This window comes from Apis laboriosa, unplaced genomic scaffold (assembly GCF_014066325.1).
Source record: "Apis laboriosa isolate Shangri-la unplaced genomic scaffold, ASM1406632v1 scaffold22_cov146, whole genome shotgun sequence".
Lineage (NCBI taxonomy): Eukaryota > Metazoa > Arthropoda > Insecta > Hymenoptera > Apidae > Apis > Apis laboriosa.
In genome coordinates, this window is record NW_025222414.1 from 293,504 (window position 1) to 320,605 (window position 27,102).

At 28.8% G+C, this 27,102-nt stretch overlaps 4 protein-coding genes across 7 annotated transcripts in view; 1 reads left to right on the plus strand and 3 right to left on the minus strand.

Moving 5' to 3' along the window:
• LOC122713092 (scavenger receptor class B member 1-like) overlaps nt 1-4,327 on the minus strand; it is a 25,080-nt gene extending 20,753 nt beyond the window's left edge. The window contains exon 1 of the mRNA XM_043933234.1: nt 3,404-4,327. The gene's annotated coding sequence lies outside the window, so the exon portion shown is untranslated. The remainder of the gene's footprint in view (nt 1-3,403) is intronic.
• A 5,621-nt stretch (nt 4,328-9,948) lies between these two features.
• Nucleotides 9,949-22,209, plus strand: LOC122713140 (transcription elongation factor B polypeptide 3). Of its 4 annotated transcripts, none has more exons than XM_043933352.1 (10): nt 9,949-10,280; nt 10,843-11,120; nt 11,280-12,250; nt 12,681-12,853; nt 12,974-13,143; nt 13,219-13,310; nt 13,397-13,596; nt 13,685-13,967; nt 14,057-14,157; nt 21,887-22,209. In XM_043933352.1, exons 1-9 carry the CDS (start codon nt 10,212-10,214, stop codon nt 14,122-14,124), a joined length of 2,304 nt encoding a protein of 767 aa, XP_043789287.1. In that variant the 5' UTR covers nt 9,949-10,211; the 3' UTR covers nt 14,125-14,157; nt 21,887-22,209. The 4 variants fall into 4 exon arrangements, with proteins under 4 accessions (XP_043789287.1, XP_043789289.1, XP_043789288.1 ...); XM_043933354.1 differs by lacking the exon at nt 21,887-22,209 and adding an exon at nt 15,805-16,036; XM_043933353.1 differs by lacking the exon at nt 21,887-22,209 and adding an exon at nt 14,287-14,497.
• On the minus strand, nt 17,412-22,423 carry LOC122713141 (P protein-like). Its single transcript, XM_043933355.1, has 17 exons — nt 22,339-22,423; nt 21,910-22,066; nt 21,670-21,738; nt 21,484-21,604; nt 21,350-21,422; nt 21,080-21,267; nt 20,885-20,991; nt 20,649-20,808; nt 20,508-20,579; nt 20,299-20,430; nt 19,813-20,067; nt 19,480-19,614; nt 19,189-19,383; nt 18,886-19,119; nt 18,557-18,815; nt 18,312-18,405; nt 17,412-17,791 (listed from the first exon to the last, which is right to left on the minus strand). The coding sequence occupies exons 1-17, from the start codon at nt 22,421-22,423 to the stop codon at nt 17,704-17,706; spliced, it is 2,424 nt and encodes an 807-aa protein (XP_043789290.1). The 3' UTR covers nt 17,412-17,703.
• A 721-nt stretch (nt 22,424-23,144) lies between these two features.
• LOC122713142 (amine oxidase [flavin-containing] A-like) lies at nt 23,145-24,213 on the minus strand. Its single transcript, XM_043933356.1, has 4 exons — nt 24,097-24,213; nt 23,893-24,032; nt 23,379-23,837; nt 23,145-23,292 (listed from the first exon to the last, which is right to left on the minus strand). Exons 1-4 carry the CDS (start codon nt 24,211-24,213, stop codon nt 23,145-23,147), a joined length of 864 nt encoding a protein of 287 aa, XP_043789291.1.
• Nucleotides 24,214-27,102: the final 2,889 nt, after the last annotated feature.

Here is a 27,102-nt window from a genome sequence, read left to right on the forward strand (position 1 = left end):
ATTTTTTTTTTTTTTTTTTTATATATATATATATAAAAAATGATGTCTCTGTTGCACAGCAATCTCAGGAAGCAAGGAGATAAAAATTTTGAGGTAAGCATTCCAGACAATGCCAGCGTGAAGAAGGATGAATACAGGAAGTATTTATCTTGGGCTTGTGGTTTTGATACAAAACCGCATTCGCAATAATTTTACATTATTATGCATAAACGAGATACTATAACTATCCGTGCCATACTAACATTGTACGTTTCGTCCATGTCTTGCATCGAATTTCATCACGTAGATCTTTTTTTTATATTTCCATAATGTTATTTTTATCTTAAGAACGAGAAGAATTTCCTCTTCCTCCCCCCCCACCCCCCCCACTCCCCCCTTTTTCTTTCATCTTGCTTTTACTTTATCCGTTTTAGATCCGTTCAAAAGATATTAGAAATTTATCACGAGATTTTATCTGAGATTATACGAATACTCGATCGCTTTGCAACATTTATTTAAAAAAAAAAAAAAAAAAAAAAAAAAAAAAAAAAAAGTGGTTTTATCGAATGATTAGATAGTATTATTATCGTAAACAAGACTAACCATTTTTTTTTTTTTTTTATTATGCAAAGAATCGTTACATAACTGCAAAAAAAAAATCGAAATTGACTATATTGGAATCGTCGATATGCCGTTAGTTAATATTCGAAATATTCAAGTTCACTGAAATCTCTCATTTCAAAATCTGTAAAATCATCCCACTTGTTATTTCTGTTTCTTGATGATAAATTTTGATAATAATTTACCATAGAGGCGAATTCGAAATTTATTTATCTCAATCCCGATCCGTTATATACGTTCGCTGAAGAAATCGTCCTCTCTTCTCTAATTTTTTTAATTATCAATCGAATCGAATCATTATTTAAATAAAATTCTCATTCTGCTTAAGTTCTATTTTTATTTAAGAAAAAAAATATTGCAAACAATTTTATTTAAACGATCTCCGATTATATCATGACTATGACTTGTAAGATTTGAACAAAAATTATCGTATATCGAGGGAGAGAGGAGGGAGGGGAGAGACGCGATAGATTCAAATTCGAAGATTCATCGTCTGGTTTATAAGTTAAATTTTCCTCGTGAAAAATCTTCACATTTAATATTGAAAATATTAATTGTGTTCATCACAATTGTGTTATCACAACATGTGAACGATATCGTAATAATCGTAAATAATTTTTTTTAATCCAATTTGAATTTTATCCCTCTTAATTATGAAATTATTAATTATATTTTGAATATTAATTATTATTAGATCTTTTTTTTTATGCTCAATTAATAATAATCGGTTGATTAATTAATAATTAAAATAAATAAACTTGTTCTAATCAAATTCTAATTATCCAATTTTCATTAATTAACGATTTTATTTTATAGTATAAAAAAATCGTTCGACACATGTTTTGACAAAAAAAAAAAAAAAACTGATATCATCGAGAAAATAAAGAGAAAATCGAAGAATTTACTTTGTTGTAATGTTAAATCAACAAGGTTTAAAAATTTTTTTTATTTATTTGAAGTAAAGTATAGAATCGCTTGGACATTAAACATTTAGAAATCTCTTATGTTAATATTATCACATAATATTATTAACTATTATTTGAACAAGTGATCAAAGATTCGCCTCTCAAGTTGTTGCCTGTAATTTTGACAAAGTCGAGATTCTTGTAACGTGTTAAAAAAAAGATAAGCAAATTAGAAGAATATTCCGAGACTCTGAATATATATTTATACCGAATTATAGCGAATATTTATAATGAAAAAAGTTTGAGTTCATAAAGAGAAAGCGAATATTTTTGCGAAACACTGTTCAGAGCGAACCACGTAATTACATTTATTGCATTCAAATTTGCACTTTTGTATTTATAATAGATATATTTATAATAGAAATAATTCTTTCCAAATCAATTCTTCTATATCAAAAATTTCTCGATACTTTCACCATATACATTCGTACATTCGATAAGATGATATTTAATATATCAGAGAAAAAAAGAAAAAAATAAGATTAAAAAAAAATTATATAACACATCTTACATATTTTACATACGTAAGGCATTTGAGAAGAGAAGTCAAGGCTAATGTCTTAATGTCAATGACTGTATGTTTATAATGAAATTTAAACGTTTTGACAATGACTGATCAACGTTGCGAGGCAAGTGAACTTGTCCTAAATATTAAATAATAAGTTTCCAGTAGTTCAAGTCAACGTACCGTGTAATAATGGGGCAAAACTCGGCTGAGTGAAACAATGGTAAGAAAAGTTCCACATTGATGGATTTACGTAAAGTTGATCGATTATCGTTGTATGGTAAATTTACAAAAAAAAAGAAGATTTTACAAATACGATATAAATTTTTAATTATATCTCTAACCAGCCAATATCTTCCAATAAATAAAAATTGGTATAAAAAAAAGTCTATGATCTCTTAAGTCTAACTTAAATAATCACTAAATAATTCGAATAATTAGTGCAATTGATTGTTCTTGCACCGATAAACGAATTCAAACTGATTCAAAAATTTTTCGAAGCTTAGAAGTCACTTAGAAGTTGGAGCATTTACGAGTTCCATCCCAGTAACTCTTTATCGCCATTTTTCCAAACATTAAACCGAACTTGTCGAACCCGAGAAAGAAATTTTGTTTGAACGGTGTTCCTTTTCCTATTACTGTCCAGCTACATATCCCGTACGAATTTACGAGAATAATTTAAGCCAACAATCGTCATTGCAATTACGTCAAACTTACTCGAACCCTATTCATCGCAATAACACTTTATCGCCATTCAAAAAATTAAACGAAACGCTTCTTGAACCTAAGAAAGAAATTTTGCATCTGAACGCTCTACGATATTTCTTTTCCTATTACTGTACAGCTACGTGTCCCATACGTACGAATTTACGAGAGTAAATTTCAAGGCAACAATCGTCACTGCGATCAATTACGTCAATTTACTTTAAAAATTGGAAATAACTTACTCTCGAACTCTATTCGTATTATATTTATATTTCCAATCGCTATTGGAAATGATAAATTTTCAAGAATTCCAAGCCAACCCGTTCCAAAAGATTCTCTAAAAGTTAGAAATAAAACCGTTCCTCCATTTCCTTCCAATCCGCAAAAACCGAGAGAATCGGCATAAAATAAAAAACGGAATTGAATTGCAAGGAATCGAAGGAAGGTGGACAAGAAACGGACCGTTTCTCGTCGCGGCAAAAGTATAAAGGCAGCCAAGGACCAAGGAGGAACACAACTCTTATTCTTATCCCTCTTCTGTTTCACTCTACTCTTTCTCTCTCTCTCTCTCTCTCTCTTTCACTCTCGCATAAGATAAGATAAAAATTTATTCATATTTACTACTTACGTAAACTCGGCGACGGATGTTCCCTGTATATACGCGCGCACAGCCGGGTTCATTAACTGACGGTCGGCAAAATCCCCCTTTATGTAAGAACGTGGAACAGTGGAAGTGAGCGGATGGAAGGAAGAAAAACCATTGGAGACGGGTTTTCTCTGTACGGCAAATGTGCCACACGCCACTATCCTGGATCTCGTCCGCCCTCGTTCGATATCCACTCCGCAGGGATTTCCTCTTCGCCTACTTTTCGCCTCGCGTGCAAGGTGCGAGCGGCCTTATCATCTCACCGTTCCGCTTCCTCGTCCACTGATCGACGATCGCGCTCCAACTCTCGACCCCCGTCATCGATCTCTCGATCCTCGTAATTCTTCTTCTCTGGTCGATGATTTTTTTTTTTTTTTTTCTTTCTCAGAGGGAAACAGATTTTTTTTAAGAAAACGAACGATTCGATGAAATGATGAATCGATCAAGATCGATCGAATGATGAGACGGATCGGTGAAATTTTAAATATTTAAAAATTTAAGATATATATATATATATATAGAAAGAGAGAGAGAGAGAATTTTTTATACTCTCTTTTCTCTCTTTTTTTTGCTCGCACTTTCTCGATACGCGAGAATATTTAGAGATCGAAGAGATCGAGGAGACGATCAAACTCTCGGCCCGATTCCATCACTTTCGCGAGAAAATTAAGGAAAAAAAAAAAGAGCGATCCTTTGAAAACGAGACTTCTTCTTCTTCTTCTTCTTCTTCTTCTTCGTGGAACCGCGACGAAGGGATAAACGACGAAGGGTGAAAAAAAAAAAAAAAGAAAACGGGAAGAAACAGGAGTCGTGGACGATGAATCGATTCGTGATGATCGATTCGTGAAACCGAGCGAAGAAGGATGAGCGTGTGTCGGCCAGGTAAGCGCGTGTTCCCTCTGTCGAATCGCGAAGTGAATGAGGAGATAGTGGAACAGTAGTGCAGCGTGGACCACGGTAACGAGAACGCGATGCCCACTTGGTGGGCAAAGAAAGTGGTAGGGACACCGGAGAGTACGTGGAAACGGGCACCACGCTCCTCTCTCGCCCCCTCTGTCGCGAATTGAATGATCCGGCTCTTTCGTTCGACTCCGGTGGCTAAGTATACTTTGACCGACGCCGAGTGAAAATCCCCCGTTTATCGCGCCTCACCTCCTCCCATCCGATCGCTTTACTTTCGCAACCTCCTCCCTTCGAAGGTCGAGAGCCAACCTTCTTCTCGTTCCTCCCTCGAAGAACCGACCGACGAGTCGTGTCTGTCGATACGATGGACGATGTGATGAAATTTTTTTGGGGGGAGGAAGGAGAAACGGGGTGGCGAAAATTTTTGCAAAATTAAATATAATTAAAAACGGTTTTTCCCTCTTCGTCGATCCCTCTCTCGTTTCTTCCCCAATTCCGATGAGCTGGGGAGTGGATCGAGTGCATTTTTCTTTAAAATCTCGCGTTATATACGTTGAGAGAGAGAGAAAAAGAAGAAGCTCTGTTCGTTCTGTTTTCTTTTTTTTTTTTTTTTTTTTTTTTTTTTTTTCCGAACACAGGAGAAGGAGAGATATTTATTATTTTGCGAAAATAATTATTCACGAGACACGTTTCGAATTGCTAGAATTTCTTTCATAGTCATATTCCATAGTCCTCTCGATATTCTTCTTTATTGCTTATTTAGAATTATGGAAAGTTATTCGCATCACACGGAACTGAATGTTTTAAGGTTTGAATAACTGTAAAGCTTCATCCGTGCATTTTTTTAGATTAGAACCTTAGAAAGTTGCGAGACAAGGTTATGAAAGATATATGTATATAAAGAACACTATCTAACTGCCGGTGAAATTTTTTATTTCACTTACGAATGTTTCGTCCGTGCATGTAGTTATATATATATATGCACGATGATACAAGATGTTCAATTTATTTTCACGTTTCATGAAATTGGAGCTGCAGGTAATAAGGATAGGATTGAAGGAGAAGATGTAATGACGAAGAGCGGAAAGTTTTATTGTTTATTGTTGTAAAATAAGGCAAAAAAGGAAAAAAAGATTGTGCAACAATTTAATATGTTTACAACGACGAAGAGACAAAGTCGAAAAAATCAGTCGGGCAATAATTATAACGTACGACAAATCATTTGTCAAATTGTTTATTGAAATACGCGTCAAATATAATTGCAATTCCAAAGAAATTAATTGTTTCCCATTTATTTATTTATTTTTATTTATTTTTAATTCCTTTAACAATCGAAATTGTTTCTTCTTTCGTTCATACCCATATAATTGTTTCTTCTTCTTCGCATACCTATATTTTCCCATATATTTTCCAAAGATTTTGTCAAAAATTCTAACTGTTTCCAACCCATAACTCGTGATAATCCTAATTTAAAAGTAACCACATATCATGATTTACAATAACAGTTGAAAGATTGACATGTTTTTATGACAATTTATGACCGAGATATTTATTCTATTGCTTTATTACCTGCCCCTAGTTACCTGAGGATAACGGGACAGGTGGTTAAGGGTAGCGATATCACCTTGGTTGTCCTTTCTGGCAGTCACTTTCTCTTAATTGCTTATCTACCAATCGTTCGCCTCTCTTCCACCAGCTGACCAATCCGAAATTTTGACAATTTTACTAATACCCTTAACAATACCCGTTGACCATGCCCATCCCTTCGAATTTTGCATGCATAAGTAGAAGTCGGTGGTCGTTCAATGTTAGTCCTGAGTGAACTCTTGACAAGTGTTAAAGTCTCTCGGTGCATTCTCGAGTTTCTGAGCGAATTGTGGAAGGTGTGGAAAGTGTGAAGAACTTTGGAAGTGTTATATACGACAGGCTGCCGATCGTTCATAACGATTAATCAAGTTATCAAGGGGATTTCTTCGATATTGAGTAAGTAACAATTCTATCTATTATATAATACAATTATAATATAATAATATATATATATATATAATATTGTATGTAAATGTATACGTGAGATTAAAAAATAAATTCGGCACAGAGGAAATGTTTTGCGAATAAGTGAGGATATCGAGTGATTCGAATTCGTGTCTATCGTGCCAATTATTAGCGATTCGATTCGTGAAATATGGAGAAAAGAGTTAAGGAAGAGGGGAGTAAGTTAAGGAGAGTGTAAAATATTTGTTTATTCCAAAATTGAAAATTAACGATATTTTTATCTCTTTCTTATTCAAGAATCTTGTTTCTCGAATAGTGAATCTTTGTTACCTTTGTTGCACCTGCTTTACAAAATTTTTCTTCTCTCCATTTTTCGACCAATAATATTATTCGCAAAATTGGAATAACATCGAATATTTGTAATTATTTCGTTATTTTCTCCAGGATTCTAAAAATATATATATATATATATATTGTAAACTTAAATTATAAGACATATCTGGTCAATAATAATGTTATATGTCAAAGGTGCCCGATTAAGGAAAGATCATCAACTCCTTCGTAAAAAAAAAAAAAAAAAGAATCTAAAAATCGATGTCACTGATGTGATACTTTTTCGCGATATCGATAACGTCAGCAGGAAATTAAATGAATTATTGAGATCATTAGAATAATGTAGGAAATAAACACGAACTTATTAGATTAAACGACATATATATGTTAATAATAATTATTTCCCGAGAATAATAAATTCTAACGGAATTATATTTCCATTTTTTGCACGTATAAAAATGCAATTTGATATTTTTTCAAGTTTTTTTTTTTCTTTTTTTACATTATATCCAATTTTCTATAATAAAATTATTCAGGAATGATAAATGAGAAATATTGCAAATAAATATGTGAAACAATGCAAAATTGTGAAACGGACGATATTTTTCAAGCAACAGAAACAATAAATTGGTTAACCCTATGACTTTCTCGTTTCGCACGCTTCACATTAAGTAACCAATTAAACAGGCCTTACTTAAATTTACTTGTGCATCGCGATTTCTTTTTGTAAAAAAAAAAAAAAAGAAAAATATATATATATATACTCGAAAGAGATATCGATCGTTCTTATTTAAAATTTATTTCATATCTTACTATTTTGCTGAAAATTATTAATATTCAATCTATCTAATAAAGTATTAATTCGTGAATCTTGTTTCGTGTTCTCGGTATTTAAATCTATATCTATATATAATTATAATTAGAAAGATTAATTAATTAAAGATATACGTTGTCGTATATTCTCGTAATTAAGTTTGCTCGTGGCTTTTATTTAAATAATATAAAAAAAAATCTCTCTAAATTCTTCCATATCTCTCTAAATATTTCCATAAATTGAATATAAAACTTGAGTATAAAATTGCAACATAATTAAAAATTGCAATATAATTAAAATCACAAATATTCACAAAAATGAATGATAGAAATATTTGAATAATGCGAAATATTTAATTTTCTTTTATTTTATATATAATTTATTTATTTTATATTTTATATAAAGTTTTTTTTTTTATTGAAATATGCGTAAGAATATATATTCAAAGTAATATCAATAATAATTTATGTAATAATTTCATGATTTATAATATTCACCGATATGTGAAAAAAATATTGCATTAAAAATTAATTATTAAAATCATAAATAAAAAAAATTTTGTTTATATTTTTATGATATTATATTATAATTATAATTAACAAACGATACGATAAGATTAAGCATATGAATGAATAATGACTTGTACTAGATCTTCGTATTTTAAATGATCTTTGATATTATTAATAAACTTATCGTAAATCCTTGAACTGATATATTTTCAAAGCAATATTTTGATTTAAATTCAATAGAAAAATACTTGTTATATATCGCAAACGAGATACAGAATCTTATTCGTCAATTTATTTTTTATCTCTTAGAGAAATTAGGACATTCTTATAATTTTATTAATTTGATTTTAAAATAAGATAGCAATGTTATTAATGGTATGAATTGAAATTAAATTTCAATATAAATAATAAATATAATAAATATAATATAAACATAATAAATAAGAAATAGAATAAAATAAAATTTTTATAAATAAAATAAAATTCTTATAAATATCGATCTTATAATATATGAATTTATACAAGATTATATTTATATATAAAATATAATTATCGTGGAACAGATAATTGAAATGATGGTTCCACATTTCATTGTTTTTATATTATATTATAAAATCAAAAATATAATTCAGATTATAATTTTGAAAGGAAAATGAAACAATGTCTGTTCAATTCAAATACGTTTTGTATTTCGTTATGGTTACGTGTTCAAGCAAATATAAACAAAGAAAGAAAATAATCAAAAAAGGACAAAGATACAGTAAAAATATTGAAATCAGCGCCATCTCTAGAGTGCCGCAAATGAAACTCGTAAAGGAAGGATAGAAAATATAATATAATAATAAGAGAAGGATAGAGATAAGGCGAGAATTGATTACTAACGCCATCTTTTGACTTTGGACAATATCTTCTTAAAACAGGATAAAGTAGAGTAAGAATTGAAATTCAGCGACATCTCGTGATATATTTAGATATATGTTTCAAAAAATACTCAACAGATGGCGTTGATAGTCAATTTTTACTCTATCTCTATCTTTCTTCTTCTATTTTTTATCCTTCCTTTGTAAGTTTCATTTACGGCACTCTGAAGATGGCGCTGATTTCAATATTTTTATTATATCTCTATCTTTATCCCAGTATTTTTCCTCTTTATCTATATTTGTTTTACGTTATCCATGTGTTCGTGATACGGCGCCAATTTTTGATTAGCTTTATTATCTATTCTTTTCAAATCTACTGATTATTCCATGGAATTTTGATATCTCATAAATATATATTTAACAATTTTTTTATTTCTATATATCATATACATATATATCTTTTATTTAAATTTATTTTTTATATGTGGACAGGAAGTGACATGAGAAATTTTTCCACAATTTTAGAATCAGAAATTTTTTATCTAAATTTTCGATTATATTATATTAGGAAAATATAATTTAAAAACAGATTTTATATATTTATATGGATACTTATATATTTTATTTGCATATTTATCTCTTAGAAAGAATAAGAATAATTTGTTTTTATAAATTTCAAATTCTTTCATATTGTATCATTTATGAAGCATTTATAGATATAGCTTGATATTTTTCATAAAAAAGGATATTGAGCTATATGAAAACATAAAAAAAATTTTACCTTAAAAAATAATAATTAAATAGTTTTTTACTAAATGATTTATAATTAAATGATTTAATAATTTTTATTCTAAAATTATTCTATTTATTTCTTTCTTTATAATATCCATAAAAATCTATAAAATCCATAGTAAATGACGTGATTCACATCATATTACGAATCTTACCACATTCTATACATATATTTTTATTAAGTTTAAAGCATTGCGAATTGTCATGTCATACATATGAAGTAATTAAAATTTTTGCAATCTAATTTTATATTATATATGTTTCTTATATTCTTTATTATTATTATCTAGCTTTTTTTACTTGTAAAATACGATTTCATTTTCAAGTTCGGACTATTAATTTTTATTTACTTTTATGTATCCTATTCAATTATATAAAAATGAACTTCATACATACCCTCTTTAATTTACATTATATGCAATAGCATTTTCTAAATAAATGTGAATCTATAAATGCAATTTAGTCAATGGAATTTATTGCGTGGCTAATAAAACTAATATTCTATTGAAAGTAACTTTTTCCATCGTTTGTGTCCATCTGTTCATAAATTCGGGACAAACAGCAGTTAGCAGCTGGCAGCTACAATAATGTCTGTACTGGATAAAATTAAGCATTATCAGCGAAATATTGAAAAATGCGATGACAATGAAGATAGAGTATGTATTGTTGTACTAATTTTAGTATTCTACAAAATTTTAGCAACGTATACGATGATGCAGTTTTATTAATATAGTTGGATATAACCTTATAATGAAATTTAAATACAATTATGACAATATTTAAATTCTATAACTATTTATAAACCCGATATAAATATAACGTGTATATTATAAAAATAAATAAATAAATATATATATATGTGTATATATGTGTATAAATATATATATATATATATATACACATATATTCATTCTTAAATGAAAATAAATTTTTGTAACATTTATTCTATTGTTGTATTTTTATTTTGCTTTTTTCCTCATATAAAATCAATCCTTTTAAAAAATGTATAATTTTTGCATATTATTTTTACTTCTATAAATTTAACATTTATATATTAATTTTATATTTTATTATTCATTCTTAAAATAAAAATTATATCTTTTGTATTATAGTCTTATTATATGTTTTTTTATTTTGATATTTTTTTTTTAATTATTTGATACATTATATTTATATAATTAATGTATTAACTAATATATATTATTTTAAATATTACAGGTTATTTATTGTATTTCAAAATTATCTAATTTGCCAGTAACAGTGCAGCATCTTCAAGAAACTGGTGTAGGACGTACTGTAAATGGTTTAAGAAAATATGATGGTGGTGTAGGAAATGCTGCTAAAGCACTTGTAGCAAAATGGAAAGCAATGGTTGCTAGTGAAGAAACTAGCGAAGGTGAAGTTGAATATGATGATGAAGCATATGTTCCTGATGCACCTGATAGCTATAATATAAATAATCGTGAATCCCCAAAATCTGAAGAGAATTCTATTAGGTAGATATAACATATATAATTATTATTTTATATTGTATTTATTAATTTAATGCAGAATTATTATATTTAATATGATAATATTTTTTTCTCTTTGATAAATATATATATATATATATTATGATAGATATAATAGATAGATAAATATAACTGATTTTTTAGACATAAAAGTGAAGAAAATCAAAAAGATATGTATAAACACAAGTCAGAAAAATCTGAAATGTCACATACATCACATAATAATAAATATGGTTCAAAATATGAATCCAAATTAAAAATTAATGAATCTCAATCAAAAATGGACAATGATGTTGCTAAAAATTCAAATAATGATTTAGAAAAACAAAAGAAGTATGATAAAATTAAACATAGTCATAAACATGAATCAAGAAGTGACAAGAAATCTTCAAAAGATAAAAGTGCCTATAAGAAAGATGAAATACAAAGTTCTAAACATCATAGCCATAATAAATCTGATAATACAGAAAAACACTCTAATAAATCTATAGATAGCAATAGCTTATCTAGAATTAATGAAGAAAATCATAAAAAACGAAAAAATTATGATTCAAATATACTTAAAAAAGAAAGTAAACGAAGGAAATATTCAGACAGTGAAAATGATGAAATTAAATTTCAAGTATCTTCTAGTTTTGAAAAGCATAATAATAGTATTACATTAAATACAATTAAAATAAAAGAAGAGCCCAAGGATAAAGATGTATTAACTAAAAATGAAATTAAATATGAAAAAAAAGATTCTCATGAAAAATCAAAAAGCAGTTCTAGCAAATCTCGAACTGATTCATCTAATAGCAAATTAAAAGATAATAATGAGAAACATAAACATAAAATTGAGATACATACAAATCATAATAAAGATGAAACTAAACGAAGTGATCATTCTAAGGAATCTTCAGAATTAAAACATCACAATAGTTCCTCTAGTGATAAGCATCATGATAAAAGTAAAGATAGGACTAAAAAAAAGGATCATAAGGGAGAAAAAAATAGACATGAAAGTAAAAGCAATAAAGATTCAAAACATATGAAATATGGATCAAAAGAACCTAAGGATTTAACAAAAATAAAACAAGAAATTAATGGCGACGGAGGGATCGATTGCCACTCTGGTTAGTTACATTTATAAATATAATTGTGTTTGTATTTCATACATGATCAAAATAGATATGCGATATTTGTTTTCTTTTCTTCATTAAGAATATTGAATAAATTATATTTTTTATAACATTATTATATGCTTCTATCAAATTATTTAATATATTCTATGTATGAATATATACTATTTGATTTTGTATTTTACTTAATTTATTTTTATGATGAAAATATAAACTAAAATAGAAAGTATAATTATATTTTAATATCAAAATATTTTATAATTTTTTTTATGAAATATAATCTTTAAAATTTTTATATTCAGTAATTAAATTTCAATGAATTTTATTATTTTTATTTTTATAAGATAATATATTATAATATTATATTTTATATTGTTATTTTTCTAAATTTAAAAAATTATAAATATTGTTTATCTGTTTATAGGTGCTAGCTTTGCAGAAGCACTAGGTATGTGTACAATGACACAAGTATCAAAAAAACGTAATAATAATTCTCCAAATACAAGCACATCTAAAGTGATGAAAACAGAACAATCAACTACTATAAGTAATAAAAAAATCACAGTGAAAATTGAACCAACAAGTGACAATTTACAAGTAATTTATGTTTTATTATTTTATATTATTTAAAGAACTTTTTATCATTAAAATAAATTAAAAAAACAATTATTATAAATAATTATTAATAAAGAAATTTTTATTTTTTTTTTATTGTAGACTCCATCCCTTTTAACATCAAATGTAAAATTAGAGCCATTAAATGTAGATTTAGCATCTACATTACCTGAAATTAGTCCAAATTATAAGCCACTGCCATATGTTAACCCAGTTCAGCGTAAGGAAGAAGATAAACTTCTTACAGATGTAATCTATGTTAAAAATCAAAGGTATATATTGTAAAAATATGTATATGTAGAACAATATATGTTGATGTGTAGTTATAATTGTAATTTTAATTTTAGAACAAAAGTATATTCAGGAAATAAATCTGGTTACACGAGTGTACCAACTTTATTTGAATTATGTACAAGGGTATTGATCGAAAATATTGATGGTAAGTTATTTATAAATTATATAATCATATTTTTAAGATGTTTTAATATATATATATATATTATATTTTTTTTATTTTTTAAATAGCACTTGAATTTACGGGAGGTGTGCCTTTTGATATAATAAAACCTGTTCTGGAACGTGCAACAGCAGATCAGCTTTTTATGTTGGAACACTACAATCCCTATTTAGTTGAAGATACAGATGAATTATGGCAATATCACTGTAATCGTGAATTTAGAAATAAACAAAGAGAAGAAATGGAGACATGGCGTGAGACATATATGGTGAATAAATAGATTTGCATTATTTAAATTATTTTTTTATTTTATCTTATTTCGTATTAATTATTTTGTATTTTCTATTCATTAACAGCGATGTTTGGATGAAAGAGAAGCAAAATTGAAAACACTTACGGCTAATATAAAACAATCAATAGATAAATCTGTTCCTGTAAGATCTACTAAACTTGCATATGTAGACAATATTGTTAAACCTCCCAGAAATATTCTTAAAAAACAAGCTAAATATGGTACTGCTAATTCTATACCTACCACAGCATCTAATTTAAAGAAAAAATTAATCAGCGGCGGAGGACCTACTGCTGCTACAAATATATCTGTTCCGCCACCACCTATATCTCGTAATACAAAAACATGTATGTATTTTTATATATGATATTGGCTTAACTTAGAATATTTTAATATATTAATATAAATTTTTTGTTTTCATTGTTGACTGATATAGTGAAGAAAACAAAAGCACCACTCATGGCAAAAGCATTACAATTAATAAAAGGACGTTATAAACGGTAGTTTATAACAAAATTTATTAATTCAACAATTTAGGTAAGTCATATATTATTTTGTTACGAATGTTAAGCATAATATATATATATATATATATAAATATTTTATAAGAATTTATATATACTTTCGATTGTGTTTCGTATTGATGAAGTAATGTATGTTGAACAGAAATATATTCGTGTGAAGTTTGCATGCTGCTTCAGGCATTCCGAGATTTACCAAATCGATCATACCAAAATAATCGCTCAGTGCTTTTATATCTACTGTAAAAATTATAATTAATTTCATAAATTATACAGTAGAAGGGCACAAGTATATTTAGATTTTTCGATAAAAATGAAAATTCAAAATATTTCATTATATAAAAGTTATAATGCCTTCATATAAATTCAACCAGTATAATTGATATTTTTTAAATATCATGATATTTATTATTCTGATATTTTTAATTGTTTGATGCAATAATGAATTTAAAAATCTTATAGATAAATTTAATTTCGTTCAGTATATTTTACTTTATAATGACATCATGTTATTTAATAATATCTGTCCATGTAAAAAATACTTATCCATACAAAAATGCAAAACTATATACATAATAAATATGTCCCATTTGTTGCTGTGATTCATTAATTTTTTTAAATTACATGTAAATATTTTTTGTGATTTAGAGTGATATATACCAGATTAGATAAATATCTAAAAAAAAAAAAAAAAAAAATTAAATAAAAAATTAAAATGATCACTAGTACTAAGAATGTGAAGAGTACAGCATTCTTCTATAAGTCATAATGAATTTGAAATATTTGCGACCGTCGTAGATTTATATAGTATAATATTGAAATATATTTATAAAATAGTTAATGCATTATAAACTAATTTCATTATTGTAACAAAAGATGAATAGAATTAATTATACATATACGTTTGATGAATTATGACATTATGAATTATTTTAATAATCAGAAATAATTAGTTTATATTTAAAAAATCTTTAATGCATATTAAAAATTTGAAATCACAAAATAATAACTATAAATATAGTTAATTCGATAAGCAGTAAATGTTGCACGTTATTATTTTTGTAAATCTTTATTTGAACAACAAATAATAATTAAACGTTCTATACGAATAATTATTTTATTTAATACGTACATGTGCGTTTAAAAATTGTAATTCATTATAAATATATATTAAGTATAAGATAATTTTTTTTTATGATTCTTATATTAATATTATATGATATATTTATATCAATTTAAATTTTTTTAAGAATATGATTACCTGAACAAATCGTAATATTTTTGAACAAATTTTAAATTTCTTTAAAATTAAGTTATATTAAATATATTATTATATTATATTATATTATTATAATATTATATTATATTATACTTATTATATTGAAATGGTGTTTTTGAAATATTTGTATTTTACATATATTTTGTTTACTGATTAAAATTATAAATAATAAAATAATGAAGTTAATTTAAATAGATTACAATAAATTTAAAATTAATCTTGTTACAAAAACACCATTTTTATACATATTTAATTAATCAATATTTTATTCTATTATATTATAGAAATATATATATATATATTATATACATATTATATACATATATATATATATATATACATATGTACACATACATACATATACATATATATATTATATTTTAGGTTTTAAAATTATATTTCCTGGAAAAATTAATGAATTTTTTAAATTTAAAATAATATTCATAAAATATTATATTCATGAAATATTCATGAAATTTTCACATGTAAAATAATTGAAATAGCATTGAAAGAATGCCACAAACAGTTTTATATGTACTATAAGTAAATAAAAAACGAAAGAAGAAGAATATATTACAAAAATGTTATACGTCCACTGTATTTGAAAAGAAAAATATTTGAAAAAAAATATTTGAAATAATTAATTTAACATTATCAATATTATCAATATATGTAATTATTATAAATTAAATCTATTTGATCTTTTAAATTTAAGTTATTGCGTAAGAAATATCATATTTAATTAGTATAACAATATTGTAAGTATATTATGTAAGGATAAATAATAATCATGTATGTAATTCATTTCATATATATATAATCATATTTAAGGTAATGTATTTATGTTTTATTTATGATATATTAGCGGTTATGTAAAATATTTTAATTTTGATAGTAAACATAATTTTAAGAATCAATAGATGAATTTGCGGAACTTGAAAACTTGAAAAACCTAAAGATTCCATATCATTTGAGTAAAATTTAAATTAATTAATTATTCAATTTAAATTAATTAAGTATTTACATCTATGCATTAATTTTTATACATGCATCCTATTTTTATAATCATTTTATTTTCCTATATGATGTAGAACGATATTCATAAATGAAGTATTTTACGTTCTACGTTCAACACATTACATTCTAAAACTCAAAATTTTTGTACATAAATTCTTTATTATTTGTAATTTTTTTCCTTTTTTTATATTTTTACCTCGCTTGAGCAATATATCAAAAAATAAAAATAGTACCTTACGAAAAAGATTAGCAATTTGATAATGTTAATCAATCGTTTTGGTATTTACAAGATATAGTTAAAATATTTGCGTCAAAGTATGATACTTCTTTTATGAATTTCTTATTTATATTTATATAGAACAAAAATTGAAGAATGATGAGAACATAGTTTATTATTATATGTAATCTACTTAATTATGTTTATTTAGAATTAATTTTTAATTTTATAGGAAATCAATCGTTATGTAATTTTTGTAATTTATTAGATTTTCATCGTTCAAATCGAAGAGTTTAAATTTCTATATACATAAAAGAACATTAAAATAAATAGTCAAAATGAAAATCATAAATCATACATGGTTGATGGATAATATATGTATACATTTGTATTGATTATTAATTAGTCTGATTAATTTATATAGCGAGGTTTTGAACACTTTCCCTTTTATAAATTGATTGAATTAAAGGAAATTATAAGATCAAAGATATGATATTTTCATATAGGAAAAATTATGAAAAAATTGATGTTATCGCTTGAAATGATTAAAAGTCAAAATAATAAGTAGATTATGGTTAAATATGAAATACTGTATTCATAAATATTACATAATTTATTTTTCAATTTAGTGTAACGAATTAATATCAATAAACATTTTCTCATAAAAGTTTTAAAATATTTTATTCAATAATACGATCAATTATTAAATCATACAATAATGTAGAATATTTATTTAATTTGATTTATACAATTAAGATGATTTCAATTAAAATAAATACACGAATAAAACTTAACGTAATATAATTCTCATAATTAGAAGAATTGGAATTATATGAAAAATTCATATAACCAGATTATTAAAACAATTTATCGAAGTAAATCTATACAGTGTTGCAATTTACAATTGCAATGTAACAATCATGTATTCAATCAACAATATTACAAAAGAATCCAAACAGAAAAATTTGATTCGAATAATTTTTATATATTTTTTTTCCGATATTTTCATTTTATTTTAAGAATGTTAAACATAGGTCGTTATAATTACATTATCCGTTCCAATGGAAAATGACGTGAGCGATCATTAAGTACATGGTTATTGTCATAGCACTTGTCAGCATAATTGGAAAGCCCACTCTGAAACGAACGCATTGAAAATTATTTGTCGAATTAATTAAATTATTATTACGCGAAGAATGAATTAGCGACAAGCTCTTGTGAAAATAAGCTTAATTTATTCGCGATTTATTATTCGATTTGAATTCGCTCGGTATACCTAGCTATTCGATACAATATTAGATTAGTTAGAAGTTATTTCATATAATCATACGATTTATTATTGCCTCGCGTAAATGAAAATGCGTATAAAGGTTTAGGTAAAATCGATTGCAAAATTTTTGCAAAATTATTTGAATTACGATTATGCTATGATATTTAATCAATAAGATAAAATAATTTTAATTAATCATTGTTAAAAATCTTTAATTAATCAATGTAAATAGAAACAATAATTTCAAAATGTATTCCTATTATATCAATTATTAATTTATTATTTTGTATATTCTCTGAATAAAAAATACAGAATACATACTTTGTACGAAGAATTTTTGTAATTTGCGATCTTTCTCGTGATAATTTCTTAAAATTAATTACTTACTTGAAAAATTGAATAAAAGAGAATTTGTATCCATGTTGTTCTGCAACTCCTGCGCAAACTACATTAGCAGTAGCTCCAATCAAAGTTCCATTTCCTGCAAATATTCCTATCCATTCAACTAAATAAATCACATTAATATTGGTCTTTATCAAACCCTCACCTTTGCACAAGAAAAGCATATATAGCATACATTATATAAATATTAATCAAATGAAATATTCGAATTATCTGTCAAGTTTCATTACCTCCCATACAGGCGCCAAAAGCTAATGCCCACACCAATGGTTGTAGGGGCAATTTTAATTCATTATTTTGCGCCAAAGTAGTGACGATCCTTATCATCATAGTTGAAAGAGGCACGTTGTCCACGAACGTGCTTGCGAATGCTGACACCCAAAGCAATAGCAATATAGCTACCGCCAATCGTGATTCCTCGTTCACGGATAGAATTATCTTTTCTGTTTGCTTTCCTATCCAAGCGATCAAACCCAATCGTGATAAAGCCTAAAGTCACAAAATCACGATTAATTTAATCGAGATTTCATTTATTTATCGCATGTTTCTTTTTCTCTACCTCCATAAGAACGAATAAAGACGCGAAGAATAACAAAGTGCTCCATTCCACGCGCGCCATCAGACCATCCAAATCTTCGCTATCCGCTAAAATCAACAATAAGAGAACACCTAACAGAGCGGTCCAACCTAATGATAAATGCAGATTTGGCACACTGTGCACAAAGAATAACGTGATCACGAAGATTAACGTAAATCCGGATTTTACCAACAACCATTTGTCCCGAATAGGATACTGTAATAAAATAAAAATCGAATATAATAATTAAGATATTAATGAATATATATATATTTAATATTTTACCTTTTCTTGAAGTTCCTCAAGCGTAGTTTTATATCTCTCAAGTGTCCCGCTGCCTGTCATTAGCTTCTTTTTTAACTGGGAGAGCAATCGTTGAACTTTTTTCAACAAAGTTTCTCTCACTAAATTTTCATCTTTACTATAACTCGACAAACTTGCCGCAGCCCTTTGCCAAATGGCAATTTCATGCCTTAATTCCTGAAACGAAAGATTTAAGTAATTTTTTTCTTTTCTTTTTTTTTTAACTTGTTTGTTTCGAGATAAACGATAATAAAGAATGATATATTTATATACCTGCACGTCTGGAGGTTCGGCGAATTTAAGAGCAGCCATATCTCGAAAGACGAATCGCAGTTGAGCATATACTACGATCACTACCAATATTACACCTATGCTCATGTGTATTGTGAATGTACTGAAATCGATGCCCTGAATAACAACGAACAATAATGATAAAGTAGTATGTAATACATAAGGTATATATTAATAATGGATTAAGGAATGTTAACGATTAAATGTTAATGCAATGTGATTAAACATTTTTATTTTACGGTAATACGTTATATTGATTTAATTTAATCCTTAATGAAATATTTGTAGAAATCAATACTCGAAGTAGTCCCTTACATTATTGATAACATCGCGATTCGATGTAATAATTACGTTGGGTGGATCGCCTATTGGCGTCATAGCACCCCCTATATTAGAATAAACCACCATCGCTGTCAATATTGGCACAGGATTTATTTCCATTACTTCGCATAATCTGATGGTCACCGGTGTCATTAACAATACTGTCGTAACATTATCTAGGAATGATGAAATTAACGTTGTAAAGAAACATAGTGTACCTACGAGCGGCCATAACTTTCCTCCAGTTATCTGAAAGAAAATTGGACGAGAGAAATAGAGATATTTTATTTTAATAATATAAATATTTCGCGTTTAATTATATTATATTATTTAATTTTTTTTAATTATTAAAATTAAATGTTAAACTTTTTCCTCGTAATAGAAATTTTTTTATAATTTAAAACGTTAAAAATTTGTATGCAAGTGCAAGTATAATTATTATTTAACGATATATAAATGTTTATTTAGAAATTAAATTACCTTGTAAGCGTAAACTGCTAACCAGTCGAATATACCCGTTTCAGCGATCACGGCAACAAGTATCATCATCGAGAATAATAATAACAACGTGTCGACGTCTATCCAAGATATTAATTCATTCATAGTTGGCCTCTGGAAAACGATTTTATATATCATTTAAAACTGTTCAGAGAAATTTCATGAATCTTTTTTTAAGAAGATTTTATTACCTCGTTTAAAGTTGCCAATATCGCGATAGACATAGTCGAAGCTAGCATGGCTGCTAAAGTTCTATGTACAATCTATATAATGATGAATTAAAATTATAAAAAGATAAGATATCTTTCACACACGAAACTGTAAATTATTACCTCGAATATTATAAGTACATATAATCCCAATAGAATTAATGCAGCATAAATTATCCCATCGTCTTTGTCTATAGGTGATAAATCATAACTGATGGAAATAGCAAAACTCGATTCTAGATTAGTTTTCAATTTGATCGATATCTCTCCATGCTCTAACGCACTGTAAAATAAAATAATACAATTTTTCGAAGAAAGATGTATTTGAAAATTCGATCGTTAAACATTTTTGCGCGTACTTCTTATCCATATTTCTTAAATTAAATATCTTCTGATGCCTTTGTCCAGGAAAAATGTCCATTAGATTCTCAGGAAGTATTGGTAAAACCCATATATCACTTATATTCTATATTAACGTAATTAATTTTTATTTATAAATATTAGACAATTAAGATAAAAATCTCTTCTTAATATATCATACGGTATATTGATACCTTAATTTCTTCATATCCGTTGAAAAATTGATTACTCTTATTATCCTCGTTGAACAAGAATTCCAACCATATCATTAAATACCTATCCGATATATTTGCGTATTCTATTGGTTTTACCGGAGGAAGTAACGATCCTTCTAGCATTATACTGATATATTTCCTAGGAATTTCACCGTACATTTTATAACCTAAAAAATTAATTTAAAAATTAATTAATAACAATTTAATTGAATTATTCTCTATGTGCGGTATCGAAACGTTGAAGGATACTTTTTATTTGTCCACTGGGTATTGAGATTTGATGCAACGATTCGATCTTCTCGCTTTTAATTACCAATATTAACTGAAACGAAGAAAATACAATAGATAGAAATTTAACACAATTTATCGGAGGATAAACTTACGCTGAATATTAACCAACAGAGACACAATATAGTCAGCTTGGCATATCGGTAAAAAGGCTTCTGTTTCGTTTCTTGAGCCTCTTGTATATTCAGATCCTCATCGTTTTCCTTATTTTTCAATCTAAAATATAAAACATTTTAAAACTTATTTTAAATAATAAGAGAGAAAAAAGAAGCATCGCTTACCTCAACGGCAATGGTTTCTCGAGGGACATATTTACCACCAGACAATCTTTCTTTGCTCCATCCGTGAATCTGTTAAAAATTATTCGAAATAATTATGTAAAAATAAATTATCGCCCGATTCAATTTTATATTGTAAATGTTTTATCGATTGTTATCGACGATCAAATTTTCCATTTATATACTGTTATATATTATGTTATATATTATATGTTTACAGAGGAGACATTAAGAAGCACGGACCTTCCTCCCACGGTGTGATGGACTCGATCGTATTCTCTTTGAAAAACTGCCAAACTAGGATCCAAACGTATCGCCTCTGGTAGTTGACTCCAAACACGGAGTACCTCTTCTGGGATTTGGCCGAGTATTATTGAACTCGTGATAGATGATGGAGTTACTATATCGCATCGAATAAATGTCAAGCAAAACACTCACATAAAGTATATTATTGACCATGAATTCGTGAAAATTAAATTATATGTTCAGTGACTCGAAAAAAAAGAAAAACAAAGATTTGATTAAATGTATTTATATCACATTATTACATGTATATGTATATTTTTTAATAATAAACGATAATAAAATGATAAAGGTGAAAGCCTCTTTTTTTTATTTAATCGACAAAGAAAAATAATACACAGATCAAATGTCGATATCAAATGTAATTACCTGAATCACGACTGCATCGTGATCCTTTCCTCAGCACTATTGGCGTCCGCAATCCCGTTTCATCCTCGCTCGTGTCATCGAACATTTTCGATTGTAATGTATGTAGTGTGTTCTAATTACTAAATAGATCAGGATAGATTAGTTTGTTTTTCACACGATACATAATTAATAAATGTTCATTCGAGATACGGTACGTTGTAGTTGTAGTTTGAATCCGAGATGTTAACGGAAGGAGGAAGAGCATGGAACTGTTTGATATCTACTATATACTAGCTATCGTTTTCTCGTTAGGGGTCACATTTAACGTTTATATATTTATAACACATATACGCGTGTTTCTGTTTAGTAAGCGCTTATGAAAATTCCATCTCTGTTACGAGATTTCTTATAGTTTTAATTTTCGAATGTAAACGAATTTTTTAATATCGTAAAAAAATAATTCTCGAAATCGAATAATTTTCGGCCAATCGTCCGTGAAAGTTTGATTTTATTATTAAATTTAAAATTCTCTCTCTTACAACTTAATAATTAACGTTGTGTATTTCAGTCATAAGCCACTCTTAAAAATGATAAGAAAATAGCAACATGAAGTATTATCCCAAGGTATTGTACGGTGTATATTTTCCAGGAATAGGTCCGATGTCTTCTTATTGTTTTCGCGTTAATCATCTCGCTAAAAAAAAAAAAAAAAAAATAAAAAAAAAAAAGAAAAGAAAAGGAAAAAAATTAAAAAAACAGAGAGAGAGACAGAATTTTATTTATTCTTCATAATTTGATTTGTATCGTTACTTGTACAAGTCTCGTATTTACCCTAGAGTAGTCATATCGCGGAAAGAAAGTACTTGCGGTCTAATTCGCAACAAAACCTCGAAAGCTGTCCTTTCACCCGCCTGGATCGCGCCGTCTACCGTGCCGGGCCAATTCTTAGCGTATTCGCTCGAGGTAAATAAGATCCTTTTTTCGAAGGAAGTTCGAATCGAATTAAAATTGATTGAAACACGATGTGAAAAATATCGATATGAATAAATTTTCACGCTCACCTGTCGTAAGATTCCTCTTTGTGCAGGTGATCATCGAATGAGGTGGGTTTCAGTGTGCTCATCGGACAACCGAACGTCACTTGATCGTTTATCAAAGAAGGATCGTATTCTTTGTATCGTAAATAATTGGAAGCATTGGTGGACTTGTAACAATCGTCCAACGTAGCGAACAGACATTTCTTTCGCGTCTGAGTGAAATGAGATTCGGCGAGAAATCCAGTCAGGACAACTTTATTGCTGTGCTCGTGTGACGTGTCGTGGACGAAGTTCAAATTATTGGCAAAATCCCACGTGGTTATGATATCTTTTATGGAACCATCGGTCCAAAACGGTTTCTTGTACGTTACGTTGAAAAATACATTCTCAGCCGGCGCGTACAAGGATTTCGTATACGTGGATGGCTCGATAGTGATACTGTCCATCATCGATGGAGGTATTGCTATAACTGCTAATTGGCATCTGCAAAACTTTCTTTTCTATCTGTTTTTTCGTATCAAACGATATATATCAATACCTGAAATATTCCTTTTCCGTGAACACGTAAGCTTGGGCATCGTTGAACATGATCTTGCTAACTGGCTCAACGTACTTTATTTCACCTTGTTCTTGTAAAATACGTTTCAACAGTGTATGCGTGATTTTAGACATGCCACCCTGTCGCAATGCAGATTCAATCAATAATTTCTTTTAATTAATGAATTTTTTCGCGCGTGAATACTTGTACGAAATATTGATTATTGTCGCCTAGCATGATCCTCAGTCGGTTGGAGAAACCTGATGCACCGTACAACATGACGAAGAACCAAAGCGCCGAGATATCGTTGAGATTTCGCATAGCTGTTTAAAACAATTTTGCCTGAGGAAATGTTTTTCTTTCACGAACATTTTTTACCGTAAAAGAAAATCAATAAGAAAAGATTTTTATCGATAAAAATTAGGTTACCGCAGGTAGTGCATATATATGCCCGGCACAGAGATCGTACATAAGGAAAGAGAACGATTTGGCGGAGCAATTGTTCAACGCTTGTCACGGCAAGATTCTCTGCTTCTTCCGTTTTGAAGTAATTACTAAATCTTATGCTTGATGAATTTTCTTCGATCTGAAAAGATAAATAATTGCAATACTATAGGATATAAAAAATACTTTTAATTGATTTTATCATTTGATAAAATGCAGACGTGCCAATGAATATCGAATATTTAAATCTTTAATCGCGATAAATATTTATCGAAATTCTCTCTTTAATTCGTCATAAAATAAATATGGCAATTTGTATTACCCTTTGGAAAAAATTGTGAACCTCAGCTCCATAAAATTTAGGTAAAATTTTCAAAGGTTTTTCTCTCGCGTACAATATTCGATTCTTTCTCTCCTTATGCGTTCTTTCCATAATTTTTATGTGCAACGTGTTCAATAGATTAGTAATATGTTTTTGCGAGGAATTGGCGTGATAAGAAGTGCAAAATTTTTTCGATAAAATTCGTCCTCCTACGTCATCTGATTTTGGATGAATCGTAAAAAAAAAAAAAAAAAAAAAAAAGAAAAAAAAGATATTTATTCACAGAACTTTTAATTCGAATTTAAATCTAAAGATTTCATCGTATAATTTTCTTCTATTTGGAGAAGTATTTACCATTAGCTTCGATGATTAATATATCTAATTGAACTTTATTCAGAATAGTGTACGCGCATGTAAGACCAGCTAAACCTGCTCCTATAATTATGATATCGTAATCGTTCGTATCCTCTTTAACGGATTTCTCATCGGCAAAATCGGCAGCCATATATATTACATTTATATTATCCTTTATTTACATCCTGTTTATTTACATCACGGGAAAAATATCTGTCGAATAATTTTTACTTGAAGTTGGCAATTTAAAACCCGCATTAATAAAAAAAAAAAAAAAGCAAACGTTTCAAAATTCACGAAATCGATTCGAGACATTTTACAACGTATCTTCAGATCGTATCTATTCCATGATTTCGATTTCATATTTATACTTTCTATTATAAAAATCAATAAATTAGTCACGATAATGATATTCAATTAGAACGATTATTATCGAATCGTTGAGTAACAACAACGATTTTAATGATGCAGAAAGAATACAATTAATCCGAAATCAATGGAGATTACAAATTCTATTACGATAATTTCGAATATATGAGAGATGAAAGGCCGGCCGTTGAAAGATCGTCGTTAATTAAATCAACTCGTCGCACGAGAAATCGTATAAATCATCGATACAGCGCGATTACTGTTCGATGTTAGAAGAATGATAAAAAAGTTGCAAAAGTTTGCTTCTTACCAAATTGTTTTCAATAACGTAGCATCATCTATCTATCGAAACGGAAACAATGGATATCGGATTTTTCTCCATCCGTTATCCGACAGAATTTCATCACGTGGGCAAAATGGCGCAAACTTTCGCGTACAAATTCCGATACGCAACAGCTCAAAAATAACGGTCGGCGTCGTCTCGAACCGGTGTGTCCCTTGATAATTCAAGCAACTTTTAACTGCAACCTTTATAACTCCCGCGATGGCCACCTTCCTTTCCCACCCCTTTACTCTCTCCCCTCCCTTCCGGTTCGTCCTAGAAGCGTTACTTTCTTCCGCCCCCTTTACGACTGGTCTACTCTCTCTTTACGGAGCTGTACATCTTAAATAATTGATCTTAACGTAGTTGCCCGTGTTTTTATAACTGTTTTACCGCCCGATGTTGCCGCTGTGATATACATTATTTAGCCGTCCGTTTTTAAACTCAAGTCCCCAGGCATGGAGGTGTGAAAAGAGGCGGACAACTATCGAAGATAGCGCGTCCCTGTCCCCTTCTGATAACAACCTAAGTAGACGATTCACGGGCTCTCGTTAGATCCCCAACTTTTTTTCGATAAACGCCCAATTATATCTCCCTCCCCCCTTCTCTTATTTAAAAGAAACTACTTTTATCACTTTTGCCGCGCAATCTTCTCTCACGGATATATATAATATATTAATTTCGGCGAAAAGTGTCGATCCCTCCCCAAGTGTGATCTCGTTCACGTGGCGAATATTTCTTCCATTCCATGTATTGTCTTTCGATTCCAACTTTCGAAGAAAGTTACTTCTTCTGCACCGGACGAGGTAGGGGGAGGGATAAGAACAAGGGAAGGGATAAAAACCTCTCACAGAAATTGTTCTTAAGCTTGACTTTTCACAATTCCTTGGCCGTGATCTCCCCTTGTTTGTTCCCCTTCCCTCCCCCATTTCCCATTCTTCCGAGAAATCGAACAGGCTCCATCCTCCCCCACCCATGGGGAGAGGGGGGGGATGCAACTGTTTGGTCGCTTGCCCCGCCACTTCCGGCAAGAATGAACTTTCCGAATGCCGAATGCAACATCCTCCTCCTCCTGGAAAGCACTTTGACAGAGCCCCACGGGTACATTACTAGGATTGCCGCCACCAATTGAACTCCCTCGACTCGCGCCGTTCAAACCAGCGGGGGGAATAGGGGGGGGAGGAGGGGAAGGAGGGGGGCTCCCTTATGTCTGCAAACAGAGCCGCCCGAGGCGACACCGCCGTCTCCGCCGTCTCAGCCGTTCAAACAGCCAATCGCTCTCGTTTCTATACCACGATCAACCCGACTTGCCGATTCCCCATTGTTAACCGTATTTGACTTATTCGTTGGCCGAGCGCTGATCTGCATAATAGGCATTAAACCCGCAAGGATTCCCAAC